General features: G+C 47.6%; 1 protein-coding gene across 2 annotated transcripts in view; it reads right to left on the bottom strand.

The window, feature by feature from the left end:
• Positions 1-14923, bottom strand: part of LOC119440806 (uncharacterized) — a 97720-nt gene that overhangs the window by 36617 nt on the left and 46180 nt on the right. The window contains exons 2-3 of one of the 2 annotated variants that reach the window (XM_049662623.1): positions 11526-11621; positions 470-679 (exon numbers count right to left, since the gene is read on the bottom strand). In XM_049662623.1, the coding sequence (XP_049518580.1) occupies positions 470-679; positions 11526-11621 (306 nt within the window). The remainder of the gene's footprint in view (positions 1-469; positions 680-11525; positions 11622-14923) is intronic. The other variant, XM_049662624.1, reaches the window with a different exon arrangement.

Genomic DNA, 14923 nt, shown 5'->3' with positions numbered 1-14923 from the left:
CCACAATACTATAGCTGTGAAATTTCTATAGGATGTTTATACCATTGCTTCGAACGCCGGGCCACCAAGTAGTTGACAAAAGAAAATGCTTTAGTAAGAACTCCACTGAGCACAAATTTCCTGCAGAGCCCCCAAAGCATCCATATAACTCAGTCTTGGGACTTTAGGCATACGAAGTTTCATCTCGATGTGCCCGAGAACTCCAATACAGACTATTCGAGACTGCCGTATGAAGAGGATTATCCGAGCAGGTCGTATTCTACTGGATGGTTCATTTTCGGATATCACCATATTCAGTGCGCGTTCATTGGATAAGCCAGCGGACAGGATGTACACCACTCCGACGTGTCGTCAGGCTGGACGTTGTACGTCCCGCAAAAATATCCCCCTAAGTGATGGATCTTGGATACGGCTCTTGTTCCCGGTCGCAACTGAGGACCCGCGGCTCGAAGACGCGTCAGTGACTCACCCTTGCGTCGTCTTGGGCGAGACAGAGCAGCACTGTGGCCGGGCTGCCCGGCGCCGTCAGCAGCAGACTCTTGAGGGCGGCGTCGAGCGCCACCGCCTCGGCCGGCAGCCGCCGCACGCTGAGCCACCACGTGGCGGGTGAGACGACACACCGCTCGTCGTCCTGCGGCAGCCCCCCCGCTGGCGGCTCCAGCTGGTACAGGACGACTCGCTTGGCAATGAAAAGTTTTGCCCGAAAGGCGATAGCACATCAGTTGCGCGAAGTAAGGACAGTGGTTTTATCGGCCGTATAAACTTGCAAACATTCACTCACTTGGTAAATTAACAAGCACTGTGCCACGCGCGCACAGGTAAACGTGAACGCATCTCACTCGATGACTGCCGAAACTCGCTGTCAAAACGCTGGAGTGAGGAAGCGCGGCCGCAGCAGCGAGGGAATTGACCTTCGTGCTGCCTCTCGCTTCAATGCGAACTAAGTGGCAAAAACACAGCGCATACGAAGCTACCAGCACTCGGCCCACTTTTTCCACATCGCAGATCGCTTTCAAGATGAGGCCCGCACGACCGCGCACTTTGTCCACATCACAGATCACTTTCAAGATACGGCGCCCGCGAGGCCGCGCACTACGCAGGAGCCACCGAAGTAGAACGCCGGTCTTCCCTACCCTCCCCCCGGTACCACGCAAGACAGCGCGCTTCCTGCCCGCTTTCCCCCCTTGCGCGCGAGAGAATCGTAGGCTCCCCTAGCACGCTTTCACTCGCACATACAGCATGCGGCGATCGCCCTTGGACTGTATACGGAACATCGCGGCGACGGCAGAAATTCGCCTGGAGTGTCCATATAATTGTTATCGCAATACTAAGAGCTGGCCCCAAATGGCTAGGACGGACGGAAAACACATCGCACAGTCTCTCAAGCATTTCACGTGGCCAGGGAGAGGCACAGCTACCGCATGGCGCCGAACGGCGCAGCGGCTGGAGTCTCACCCGTAGCATGTCAAGCATTGGGCGCGCAGCGTATATAGTACACCGTGCTTTTACGCACTTTGCAGTGCGTACATTCTCTGACCTTTGAACATTAAAATTATGCTATCAAAATGAGCTTCAAAATTAAGGAGCAATCCCCAGCCTGAACTAACCACGGTCTGTATTCAGATAAACCTCGACTTAACAACGTCGATAAAACCCAAGAATTATTACGTTCATCGAAAACACTTATAACACTCGCTCGAATAACCTGACACTCCAGGGGTGTACCAACACTCGAAAATTTCGAATAACGAGCGACTATTACCCTATTCGATTCGGTGCTCGAATAGAATAGTCACCCCTCGAACATCCGAATATTTTTCAAATACTTTTTGAATACCTTGCGTCGTCAACTGTACATGATCAAGCATGGCATGAACTATCATAAGCATAAAAATATTCTTATGGTACAAAAACTAAAAAATTAGGACAGCCGTATATGTTTACAATTTCTCATTTCATTTTTGTGTGTCCTCTTGTCCTCATCTGCTTGGCGCTTCAGTTACTTAATTATTTGGTGAAGTATACATACAAGTCACAAATTTGTCAATTTTATCACTTTTGTTTAAAGATAGACGGAAAAAATATGTTTAAGGCAATGCAAAAAGTATGAGGCCGACGTTGCCACCTGCAGCACGCATTCCCCGTCGTTGGACAAGTCAAAGCGACAGCAAAGCAAACAACTTCCGCGTCTCTGAGCAACGTGCATGGGCCAAGGTGAGTCCTGATGTACGGTGGGAGCAATCAAGTCCAGTTTTCCTGTCAGCTCTGAAGGACGTCGCTCTGAGTTGTCCAATTGAAACGGCCGTAGTTAGAAATGTGCGGCCTCGCAGGCCGTGTAGTACGATAGAGGAGCTGCAGGCATAGCTTTCGCCTTTATTCAGTTGCTAATAAACATTGTTTCTGGGCGCAACAACTTTCCCTTCGTATGTCTCTTTTTGCGCCACCGGCACATTTGTTTAGCAACCCGCACCAACTTGTCGCCCAATGTATTCAGTGGCGTCCTCCTACTACTGCGCGCTGCTGTATGAGCGATGCAAGAAGTCCATAGAGGAAGGATGGAAAGGTGAGGAGGTCAACCAGACTCGTGTCTGGTTTCCACCCTACGAGAGGGGAAGGGGGGGAGAGAAATGAAATAAGGGAGATGGAAGTAGAAAGGAAGGTACTGTCAACGCGAACACTTCCATCACTTCCCGCCTGCAATTGAAGCTACGGCAACAAGCTAGTAGGGGTTGTAAAACTTCCTGAAATTTGGAAGTGTGAAAAAATAAAATCGCGAAAAAAAAAAAGAAAAAAGCACCGCCCAAGCACTCCGCACAGATGAAAGGTGCGGCTGCGGTGTTTATCACTGGGTTAATCCCGACGGTTCTATAAGGTCTTTCTCAAATATTGTTTAGGTCGCTGTGTTCCTTAATGAGGTTACACACACGTTCGGCTGCGACGGAGAGAACGACGTCACTGACGGTAAGCCCACGCAGTCCGCCGTTGTTGCATTGCCGCTTGCGATTCTTCAAAATTAAATTGCTTCAAAATTAAATCTGCCCGTCACGTAAGACAATGAATGGCTCACACACTCTTAAGCGATGGCCCATACCCCCGTAAACGTGGTCTCCCCATTACGACGACAGAAGTGAAATTCTGCACTGGAATGATGAGCGGCAACGGAGCCAGCTGTGGAAGAAGACGACGACGCTAGAGCCACTGCTAATGATGATAGTTTCTGCGCACACCGTACGGACGGATTTTGGTTTCGCCTAGCCATATACAGCTTCGCTGCTAAAAAAAAAAAAAGCATTGTGGAAATTGGTGGACGTGAAGCTTCTTTGGCGATAATGATGCTGAATTGATGCTAAAGCACGCACATCATGCAGTGCTCGTGCTTCATATTGAAGATTGTGGCGACGTCGGAAACTCGAGGGACAAACGAAACGCACTTGTCAGCAGGGGCAGTAACAGACAGCTTACTACGCAATGTTACGCGAACGAAGGATTAGGCACTGGAGACTATTTACAAAGTATATTTGCACAAGACAACTGCAGCGCTGGCCAGTGCAGCCGACAGCTCGAGAGCAAGGAGCAGTTCGTCTTCTTCGTCGGGGCGCCCGCACGCATCGTCCACAAGAAACACGCAATATGCATGTATCAATATGGACGCAGCATGAAATCAGTGAGAAGAAAACTTGGCATAGAACAAGGCAAGATGTATGCACTGAAATATAAGCAGGGTAAGATCATCAGCAATTTCGATGACATAGTAAAAACAGCAGAATAATTATATACTGACCTGTACAGTTCCCAGATCATCCAAGCTACTTTCATTCGAAGTAGTGATGAACATGATACAGAGGCTCCTTATAAACTAGCGATGAAATTAGAAGGGCCTTGCAAGACACATGGTGAAAAGCTGCTGAAGAAAATGGAATAACAGTCGACTTAATTAATGATGGAGGAGATATCATGCTTGAAAAATTTGTGGCCCTTTGTACGCAATGCCTCACGACGCAGAAGTGTACCAGAAAGCTGGAAGAACGCCAACATTATACTAATCCATAAGTGACGTCAAAGAATTGAAGAATTATACACCATTAGCTTGCTTTCAGTATTGTATAAAATATTCACCAAGGTAATTTCCAATAGAATCAGGGCAACGCTTGATTTCAGTCAACCAAGAGAACAGGCTGGCTTCAGGAAGGGAAAGGGATATTCTACGATGGATCATATCCACGTCAACAAAATTAGGTAATAGAGAAATCTGCGGAATACAATAAACCTCTCTATATGGCTTTCATAGATTAGGAAAAGGCATTTGATTCAGTAGAGATACCAGCAGTCATAGAGGCATTGCGTAAGCAAGGAGACACAATCTCCCCAATGCTATTGACTGCATGTTTAGAAGTGTTCTAGCTCTTAGACTGGGAAGGCTTAGGAGTGAGGATCAACGGCGAATATCTCAGCAACCTGCAGTGTGCAGATGACATTGTCCTATCCAGCAACAATGGGGACAAATTACAGCAAATGACTGAGGACCTTAACCGAGAAAGTGTAAGAGTGGGGTTCAAGATTAATATGCAGAAGACAAAGATAATGTTCAATAGTGTCGCAAGCGAACAAGAATTCAGGATCGCCAGTCAGCCTCTAGAGTCTGTAAAGGAGTTCGTTTATATAGGTGAATTACTCGATCGCAGGGGACCCTGATCATGACAAGGAAATTTACAGAAGAATAAAATTGTGTTGGAGTGTATACGCCAATTGCCAAATACTGACTGGAATCTTACTACTGTCGTTGAAAAGAAATGTGTACAATCATTGTATTCTACTGGTGCTAATATATGGGGCACAAACTTGGAGGTTAACAAAGAAGCACGAGAACAAGTTAAGGACCGCACAAAGAGCGATGGAACGAGAAATGTTAGGCCTAACGTTAAGAGACAGGAAGAGAGCGGTGTAGATCAGAGAGCAAACGGGTATAGTCGATATTCTAATTGACATTAAGAAAAATAAATAAATAACGGAGCTGGGCAAGCCCCGCAATGCGTAGGATGGATCACCGATGGACCATTAGAGTTACAGAATGGATACCAAGAGAAAAGAATCGCAGTCGAGGACGGCAGAAAACTAGATGGTGTTGTGATCGGCCGTTTACCCTTGAAAAGAGTCGCTCACTGCGATAAGTGTGAACGAGCCGACAACCCCGTCCGAGCCATCCTCGACCATGACGAGGCTCTGCCAGGAGGGGACATTCCTTCACGTCATCCGCCCACATTGCCGCGCTGGAGACGGGGTCAGTGTGATCCCCTGCCCAGTGAGGTGCTTGGGATAAAGCTCGAGAGAAAGTGCTACCAACCTCCGGATTGGCGGGACATCCGTCTCCTGACGCCGGATTGGGGGAAGGCGACGGAGCAAACAGAACGAAGGGGTTCAAAGAGGGGGACGGACGCTTGGTGAAGATCTTCTTCGACAGCCATTGAACTTGAACGCGGACCTCTTATGTTCCGTATCCCTTGAGAAAATAATGTAATATAGACTTGTGTGTAAACGCCTTGGGTGTCGGGCCCAGCCCCACGTTCCTGCTGAAGGGAAAACATAAATCTTCGGACCCTCGAGTATTGGACGGCAGCAGCGAGGTCGACTTCGGCATGGCACGAACTTTCCTCTTTGAGTGTTGCCAGGCTTAACGTATTCGTATTGGGATTCTCCCCGGTGGCAAGGTTTCACAAGCCTTGTTGAGAAAAACCTTGCTTCTACACTGATTCCTCGAGGAACTTGTCGGCAAAAGAGAGGTAGCCATGGACTGGAGAACGCTGCGTAAAACGGACCTAAACGCGATATGCGGGAAATTCGGAATACATTGTGGGAAACATCTAAAGAAGGCGGAGGTCATGAATGCAATCGAAGCAAGTGGCAGATATTGTGGGGAGAACGTGGAAGCTTGGGAGGATATCCAAGGCCAGAGGTAACGCGAAAAAGAGTTCGAAATAAGGCAGGACAAGGAGTGCCAGAGAAAGCGAGAGCAGAAAGCACGCGAACTCGACGGAAAGCGCTTGGATCTAACAATCGCCCAAGCAGTGGCCTCTCAGAACACAGTAACCAATGCTCAAGTGGCGAAACCGCCGAGGCCGCTATTTTTAAAAAGGGGGAGTACATCGGTTTCTTCTTGGTTAATTTTGAAAGAACCTGCTAAGACAAAATTCCGCGTGAGTCATGGTCTCAAGTGCTCCTAACCGTTCTCCCTTCTGAAGCGCTTGCTCGACTCTCAAAAGAAGAGGCGGCCGATTATGACAAAGTAAAAAGCGCGCTGCTAAAAAGGTATCGACTCTCCGCCGAGGCCTTCCGCCGGCGTTTTTAGAAATAGTGTCAAACGGAGCGATGAGTCATTCACAGACTCTGCATACAGCATGAAGTGCAACCTCACTGAATGGCTTAAGGGCGAGGACGTTTTCGGAACCATCACAAGGTTGTCGAACTCATGTGCATTGAATAATTTTTGATTGGCCTGAACGATGAGGCACGCTTATGGTTATTGGACAAGCCAGGGAAAAAAGAATCTGGAGCGAGCCGCAAAACTTGCCGAAGAATTTGGTGTCAGACAGGCATTTTGTATAGCCAGTACAAAGACTCGAAGGGAGTGTACTATGACCAGATAGTAGTCCCACAAAGGAGTCGAGCCAAAACACTGGATATTTGTCACGGGAGTGGTTGGGCGTGCCATCTGGGCAATAAGAAAACTAAGGCTCGACTGCTAAGAGAATTTTATTGGCCGAATTGTTTCAAGGACGTCGAGAGATTTGTACGAGAGATATTAATTCACGAACTTTGCGGGGAAATGCATTGGCGTTCGCGTTACTTCAATGCATAAAACGGCGTTTTGTTAAGAAAGTAAGTGGAACTACAGTGCATATTTTGGACAAAGTAGAGTTCAAGGAATTTCCATATAGGACACAAAATTTCATTCATGTAACTTTATTAGTTTTCCTAATAATGCGGCCGAAAATAAGCAATATTTAGAATTCTGGTTTTATTTTTGCCCATTTTTGCGGGAAGGTAATGAAGCTGCGAAGCTGCGCTTTAAAACTAATAAAGTTACATGAATGAAATTTTGTGTCCTATATGGAAATTCCTTGAACTCTAATTTGTCCAAAATTTAGCTTCCTTGAGCATGTAGTTGCCGGGCTGTTTACAACAGAAGATTGCAATATTTGGCAATTTTCAAAAGCAAATTATCCAAAAAGTAAAAATTAAAAATTAATTTGCTACGTCTAGGAACTAGATAAATATGTCCTAAAGCTACAGAGCAAGCCGCAATGCAGTAAGTGCGGTAGTTTCTTCTAAATATGGTCACAACTGAGACACAGTTCGCAAAAACCATGTATCTCATGCTTGTTCTTGAGCATTTATTTCTAAATCACATTAATAAATTTCCTTATATTATATATAGTTGGAATCTACAGGAATTAAGCTTTTTATGGTATATACCACAACTTTATATCCTAAGTAAGAGAGCCGCCACGGTTACTCCAAAAGTAGTGAAAACGGGGGGCTCGTGCCGCCGGAGTGGGACCACTGCCTTAAACAAGAAATCACCATTACCAGTCTTAACAAAAGTAAGGCAACTTGGCATGTCAAGTGCCATTGTGACAACGATGAAACCAATAATACACTGCTTGAGTTTGCACATGACACTCGCAGCTCGCGGAAAGGGGCATTTGCTCGACGAATTCAGCGCATCCCGCGGAAATACTTATCCTAGCACTGGATGTCCAAATGAGGACGTCATTGCAGCCCGGGGTAATCACATGGACTGCATACATTTATTACATATCGACGGGCTTAGAATTTACTCATAGTTCGGTCATACAACTAAATACAGTACACTCGAATGCTCTATAAGTTGGCAGTTCCGGGGGAAAGTTATGGGCATGTCACGCATTTCCACGCGATCTTGCATGTCTGCCCTAATGTCCAGGTGTCACATATGGGCAACATTTCTGTAAGATCAGTTTGTCGGTCGTGAGAGCGTCGACGTTTAGCAAAATGTGTAAAGAAGAACGTGTCTTAGATCCAATCAAAAACATCTCATAGATATACTGTCCCTAATACAGCGCGAAGGACCAAAAGTACACAGGACGGGCGCTGAACTGCAGCGTACATTAAGGTGAAAGCATCGGTTGGCCGAAAATTCCGACGACCATCCGGCGTTATATGGCACCAAGGAAGGAAGGAAGGAAAACAAGAGGCGAAAGGCAGAGAGGTTAACCAGGTTAAGTGTCCGGTTGGCTACTCTGCACGGGGGGATGGGGTAAGGGCAGAAAAGATGAGAAAACCAGAGAAGATTAAAAAGAACAAAAAGAAAACAAAAAAGAACAAAAAGAAAACACATCTGTCCGCACAATTCTATAGTTTTTCATGTAGTCCTGTTTCTTTCAAAAAGCGTACTAGCGCTTTTAAAGCAGTTCGTTCCGACGTCGGCTGGGACCATGGACCAAGAATTCTGGCTTCCGTAAGGGGACGGCTGTCTATCTTGTCGAGCGTGGTTCTGAGGTCTTTCCTTTGTGCACTAAAACGACGACAATCACACAGAAGATGTGCTATCGTCTCTTTGCACCCGCAAGTTTCACAATCTGGACTTGTGGCCATTCCCATCAGGTAGGAGTACGCGTTGGTGAATGCTACGCCAAGTCTTAGGCGACAAATGAGAGTTACCTCCCGTCGTGGTAAGCCATGTGGAAGGCGGAACTTCAGATCAGGATCCAGGGAACAGAGGCGCTGGTTTTTAAAGTCCGTTGAATTCCAGTGGGCTAACGTAAGCTCGCGAGCAAGCGCACGGAGCTTTCTTGCTGCGTCTGTTCTGGACATAGGGATAGCGACGCAATCGGTACTGGTATGTGAAGATCGAGCGGCTGCGTCCGCTTGCTCGTTTCCAAAGATACCACAGTGACTTGGCAGCCACTGAAAGAAAATGTCATGTCCTTTGTCAACTGCCTGATGGTAAATTTCGCGTGTGTCCGCGACAAGGCGTTCGTGGGGTCCACGGCGTAGTGCAGAGAGCAAACTCTGGAGGGCGGCCTTGGAATCGCAGAAGATAGACCATTTCTGGGGCGGTTCCTGTTCAATAAATTTCATTGCTGCACACAGAGCTGTAAGTTCGACAGCCGTCGTCGATGTCAAGTGCGATGTCCGGAATTTTATTACTGTAGATTTTGCTGGGACAAATACTGCAGCTGCTGAACTGGAGTGCATGACCGACCCATCTGTGTAAACATGTAAGCGGTCACTGTGGACCTCATGTAGTAGCAATAATGCTGCCTGCTTCAATGCTGCTGACGGCATTTGTGCCTTCTTATTCACGCCTGGAATGGTGAGGCATATTCGAGGTGAATGCAGAGACCACAGTGGTAACGAAGGCCATGCTGTAGGGACGTAATTCGATGGTAGCGATGCTCCGTGTATAGTCAGGAGACGGCTAAAACTCGTATGCGGCCTAGTTGTGGGCAGGCAAGCAAGATGGTGAAAGGGCGTCCTTGCGACATGTCGAATGTGCACTCTTAGTAGCGTCGACTGCAAAGTATGTTGATACAGGGTGGTCACATGCTATGGCGATTGTGGCCGCTGTGGATGCACACTTAGGGAGGCCGAGGCACGTCCGTAGAACTTGGGCTTGCATACTCTGGAGATGGCACCAAAATTCAAGTGACGTCTCAGGTGACGTCTCAGACACATTAAAGAAACGAACATAGCCACATTTGGTGATGCATGCGCCAGTAAGCCATCAATTTCTTTATCAATAAAAGAGCTCGATCACCTCCGTTCACATTGAACCCTTCTAAATAATCCACAAAAGTGCCTGCATGTGGTTTTCCCAGTTTTGTCCATGTTTGCCGAGCGATGTCTTGTGATGTTTTGAGGAGTACGCCTGCGCGAGAACTGGAAATAAATCTGTTGTTGAAAGTTAGCACTGTGTCTAATGTGCACTTCCGTGCCCCTCTCAGTATGCTACGAGAAAGTAGACGAAGAAGAAAGAGAAAGCTACGACCGTTCTAACGTGCCACGCAGAACCAGTGGCAATATCGAGGCGACCAAAAAAGAGAAGTAAAGAGAAAACAAGTAATAGGAAGTAACAACGCATTCGAATGAGAATGTTCACGTAATTTAATGAATATCTCGTGAGCGCTCAGGCCTTCATCCTCTTAAGCGTACGCTGGACTGACTGTCAACTTTTTCAACTGATCCGGCTATTTTATACACACTGCGCATCAGGCACATGAGACACAGATCACCAAAATATTGCGCAAGGCAATCGATTCACATGTCCAGACACCTGGAAAGAAACGACGCTTTGCTGCTGGGCAGGAGGTCGCAGGATCGAATCCCGGCCACGGCGGCCGCATTTCGATGGGGGCGAAATGCGAAAACTATACTCGCGTACTTAGATTTAGGTGCACGTAAAAGAACCCCAGGTGGTCCAAATTTCCGGAGTCCCCCACTACGGCGTGCCTCATATCAGATCGTGGTTTTGGCACGTAAAACCCCGTAATTATTAGAAACGACGCTTTTTTTTTTTTTCATGTAGCGCAAGAAAACGAACAGTGGACACACTTAAGTGCTTAATGCAGTTAATTGGAAATAGAACAGAATACAGCACACGTCACCTAAACACTGGCATGTGCCACGTCCTCGCACTAACTATGCTTTTTTTCAAATGCTACATCATCGTTTACCACGCCTGTTAAACACACTCATGCGCAATAACATCAATGTTACTTCTTGTCCTGTTTCGCGTTTGTATGAGCTCTCCAGAAGGATATTTGAAGATGATCGATTTTTTTTTCACCCCTTTTGTTTGCTCATGTGTAAAACTGCGATTTGCTTTTTTGGTTTGTAGTGTTTTTCTTATAATGATATTTTTTTCTGGCATAAGTTCAGGCCAACATTGCATTGTATTGAAATGTATTGTTTGTGTTGTCGGTCCTGAAATAGCGCCTGTGCCTGCGGCTGCTGCCCTCAGACTGGGTTTAAGGGTCGCCGAGGTGCTGTGTGCAACTTTTTCCTTAAATCCCCCATAAATTGTACGTTTATGGAAATAAAGGCAAATTCAAAACTTCACGCCTGCTTTCCATGATACGCGGTTCAACTATTTCGTGTTCGCAAACAAAGGTATACGTGCACAGTTCCTGCAGTGCTCAGCCAAGTTGCTTCCGCCTACTTTTCTGACTTCATTGTTGTCCCGTCATTAAAGCACTGGCTGGTCTGTCCAAATAGTCGATCGTTTGAAATAAACGTTGGTTGGGAAGTTCAGCGCACGTGCACTTTTGTTCCTCGTCCTCGGCGCTGTATTAAGAACAAGATGAACGAATTGGCCCAAATCCAGTATGCTGGTGCTAAACATCTCCTAAGGTCTTAATGCAACGTGTATGTGGTTTGCTGTGTCGATCTCGGTCACGACTATAATTCGAGGCATTTCGAAAGGATATCTGTCCGCAAGAAGCAGTGCACGCGAGCCCCCAATTTATTGGCCGGTGGAGAGCACGTACCGTTGCAGCTTCTAAGCGCAGGGCCTGGAAGCGCTCCAGTAGGCGGTCACAGCGTGTGCTGAAGATGGCCAGGTGCAGCGGACAAACCGGACGAGTCTGCGCAGCGCCGGAGAGGAAATGTCGGGTGACAACTTTTTCAATGGCCTCGTTCACTCCTCAATAAGAAAACTATGCTCGTGCTTCGTAGGAAAATGCCAGCAAACACGAAAGAAACCAGAAAAAAAAACATGAGGAAGTAACAAGAAGCCTGGTGCCGGAAGTAAGTGTGCTAAAACAGGGAAAATTCTTGATCTTTGGTGAAATGGCGCAACCCAACAGGCAAAGTGCACTAAGGCTTCCTGTTTCTTGGTATTACTCGTGGTTTTCTTCTTTTTTTTTTTTTTTTCCTGTTTCCTGGCATACCCTAATGTAACACCCTGTACCAACTCGCCCAAGAAGCCATTCTTAAATTCTCGTGATTCCCCTGAGCGTTATTGCACCGTGAGCGATGAATGAAAAAAAAAGGAATGGAATCGAGCGAAATAGCTCCTCTGCCGATTGAGCCACTCGACTTCGAAGCCGGGAGGCCTAAGCGAACATCCAAAACCCACTCCTTCGTTGCAAACAACCTGGACGCATATCAATTTCACCGATGTGTGTGAAATGAATCGCTACATTATACCGGCTAATATCGTAACGTTCCATTTCATTGTCCCTTCTTCGGATTAATATAAGTGCGAGCGGTTTCCTTTCTTTCTTTTCGCATTTCGCCTCCATCGATATGGTACGGATCAAACCCGTGACCATAGCCAATACCGCGGCGGGCAAGAACAATGTGAAATGAAATGGAGCGATTAGGTAATACGGTCCCGGTTGTGCAAATTGGAGCTGAGTAAATTGCGGTGCGCACCTGCACGTCTTAGTGAGTGATAAATTATGGAATGTTGCAAGTGCGTACTATTCTATAGTGCACTATATAAAGCCTTACCGTGATCAGCTTGATTAAAGTTAGGAGGAACAATAAGTATGGCCTCAGCGCTGAGGACGCGAAATTCAATGAGGGAAGCTTTGCCCTTCATTTTCTTCGCTAATAATTCCAACATTATCCCAATAAATAAGCTCAAACCTAGAAGTCTCCGTAATAACGTAAGCGCTGCCATCACGTGCTTTTGTCAAGTAATCCCAGAATTTCATGGCTTCCACCATGCTGTCACATCTTTTTTCTTGCGTTTTCGTTTTTTTTTCCTAGTTCGGGGTACTTTTCTGCCTTTATTTCCACCAGGAAGACAATTATCTTTTTTTTTCCTGTGAGTTTTTCTTTTAAAAATCGGCGCGACCTATCTCACGATGACTGTGGACAGTAATGCGTTTAGCATTGAATCAGTATAGCCACAGCGTCGAAACCTCTTCCGCGCTTCCCTAAGAACGCTCGGCGCCATCTAGCGAGGCCGGCGCGAAGCCTGTGCGTGGCCTCCGAAATGCATGGCGCGGCGGTGCGTGCTGAGAAGCGCGATTCGGCGTCCGATACGACAGCGGACGCGCCGGATCGGACGCCCGGCGTGCGAAAACCTGGGCAGGTTGTCATCGTCCGACGCATCCGACAATAACACCGTCGTTTGGGTGCAGCCAATGACAGCGCGGCTGGCCTGCGACGCGACGTTTCCTCCTCTGAAGCCTCTGGCGTTCCCTCCACAGAGGCGGCGCGCCTACGAGCCTGTTTCTCGCTGCTGTTTTTACAGCGAAGATGTATATGGCTAGGTTCTGGCAGATCGCGTCCGCGGACAAAGCGACGCATAGAAAAATAATTTTTCGGCTTCGCGTGTTTCTTTTTTTGCCGGCTATAATTAGTTACTTACACGAAATAGTTACCAATTCAGCAAAATTATCTCGAACGTATGCCTGTTCTGCAAAGCAGCGCCTAGTCGACTAGTACCAAGCTACCGGCGAGATGGGGAGCCACGATGCGAGGGCATTTCGCGGGTATAGACAACACGCACAGACCGTCTGAGCGAGGCTGCTCGCTTGGCTGGCACGTTTGCCCTTCGCATCACGACGTCGAGTAAACCAATTGTATTTGATTACGGGCCACCTAAGTATACAGCTTTGATCATGTTGGCAAAGCTAAGCGCTCTTCGACGAGCCCGGGCTGGATTGCGAGTGCCGTTGGCAGCGGCATCCATCGCTGGCTATCAGCGGAGCCGTCAGCGGACAAAGCCAGTGTTGCCAGGTTTGGCTACATATAGCCAAATTGGGCTACGGGAAAAATTTTTGGCATCGACTTGGACGAGGTGGCTATGTGGCTATATTTGGGCTACTGAAAATCAGCGACTTGGCTGTGTTTGGGCTATAAGTGGCACCCTAATCCACGCTCCAGAGGTGGCTCTGATCGGGTAGACGCAAATCTCGAAGGCTGTGTTATGGCTGTGCATGTGTGCGTGCGCGAAATGACCCCCCTTCCCGCCTTTCCTTCCCTCTCTACGAACAACTAGTCTTCGAAATCCGAGAGCTCCTTCATTGCCTCGTCGAGCAAGGACACGACGTCACCTTTCAGTGGCTCCCTAGCTACTGTGGCGTAATGGGCAACGAATATGCCGATGAAGCTGCTCGATCTGCTCATGAAGACGGCGCACAGGAACCAATCCCGCTGTCAAGAACAGATGCAGCAGCGAAACTTGGAGTGCTTGCAAACGACGCCACACAATCGTTGTGTAACACACCTAGTTTGCAACACACACGTCTGCATCGACTGGACCCCTGTCTTCGACTTCGACCTCCACCCGGACTATCCCGACCCGAAACAACGGTACTTTGCCGATTGTGGCTTGGTGTCGCATTTACAAAGTCGTTTGCTTTCCGCATCGGATGGGAGGATAGTGCTGCGTGTGATCACTGCGGCGACGAGGAAACAATCGAGCACGTACTTTGTCACTGTCCCCAATACAGCACACATAGGCAGTCATTCGCGACCGCGCTGGCACGTCTTGACGACCGGCCGCTTTCGGAGCAGACAGTCCTGGAACGCCGGCCTATACAGTCGTCACACAACAAGTCAGTCAAGGCACTCTTGAAGTCTTTGCGATCAAGTGGACTATTTGACAGACTATAGTTCTCACAGACATTTCAAACCCCTCCTTTTTTTTATTATTCCTTGAATTTTTTTTTCGTGACTGCTTTTTCTCTTCCCTATTCTTTCCGCCTTTCATTTCACCTTCCCCTTCCCCAGTGCAAGGTAGCAAACCAGAATCTTTTCCGGTTAACCTCCCTGCCTTTCCCACCACGTTTCTCTCTCTCTCTCTCTCTCTCTCTCTCTCTCTCTCTCTCTCTCTGCGCCGTTGTCTGAGCCAGTGGCTTGGATCTTTGATGCACTTAAACTTACAACCTACTTGACCGTTAGGCACCCGATCCCCGGGCATCGGGAT

The sequence above is a fragment of the Dermacentor silvarum genome, chromosome 2 (assembly GCF_013339745.2).
Source record: "Dermacentor silvarum isolate Dsil-2018 chromosome 2, BIME_Dsil_1.4, whole genome shotgun sequence".
Classification (NCBI taxonomy): domain Eukaryota; kingdom Metazoa; phylum Arthropoda; class Arachnida; order Ixodida; family Ixodidae; genus Dermacentor; species Dermacentor silvarum.
Note: the sequence above shows the minus strand (reverse complement) of the source record. Positions and strands in the feature narration are given on the sequence as shown.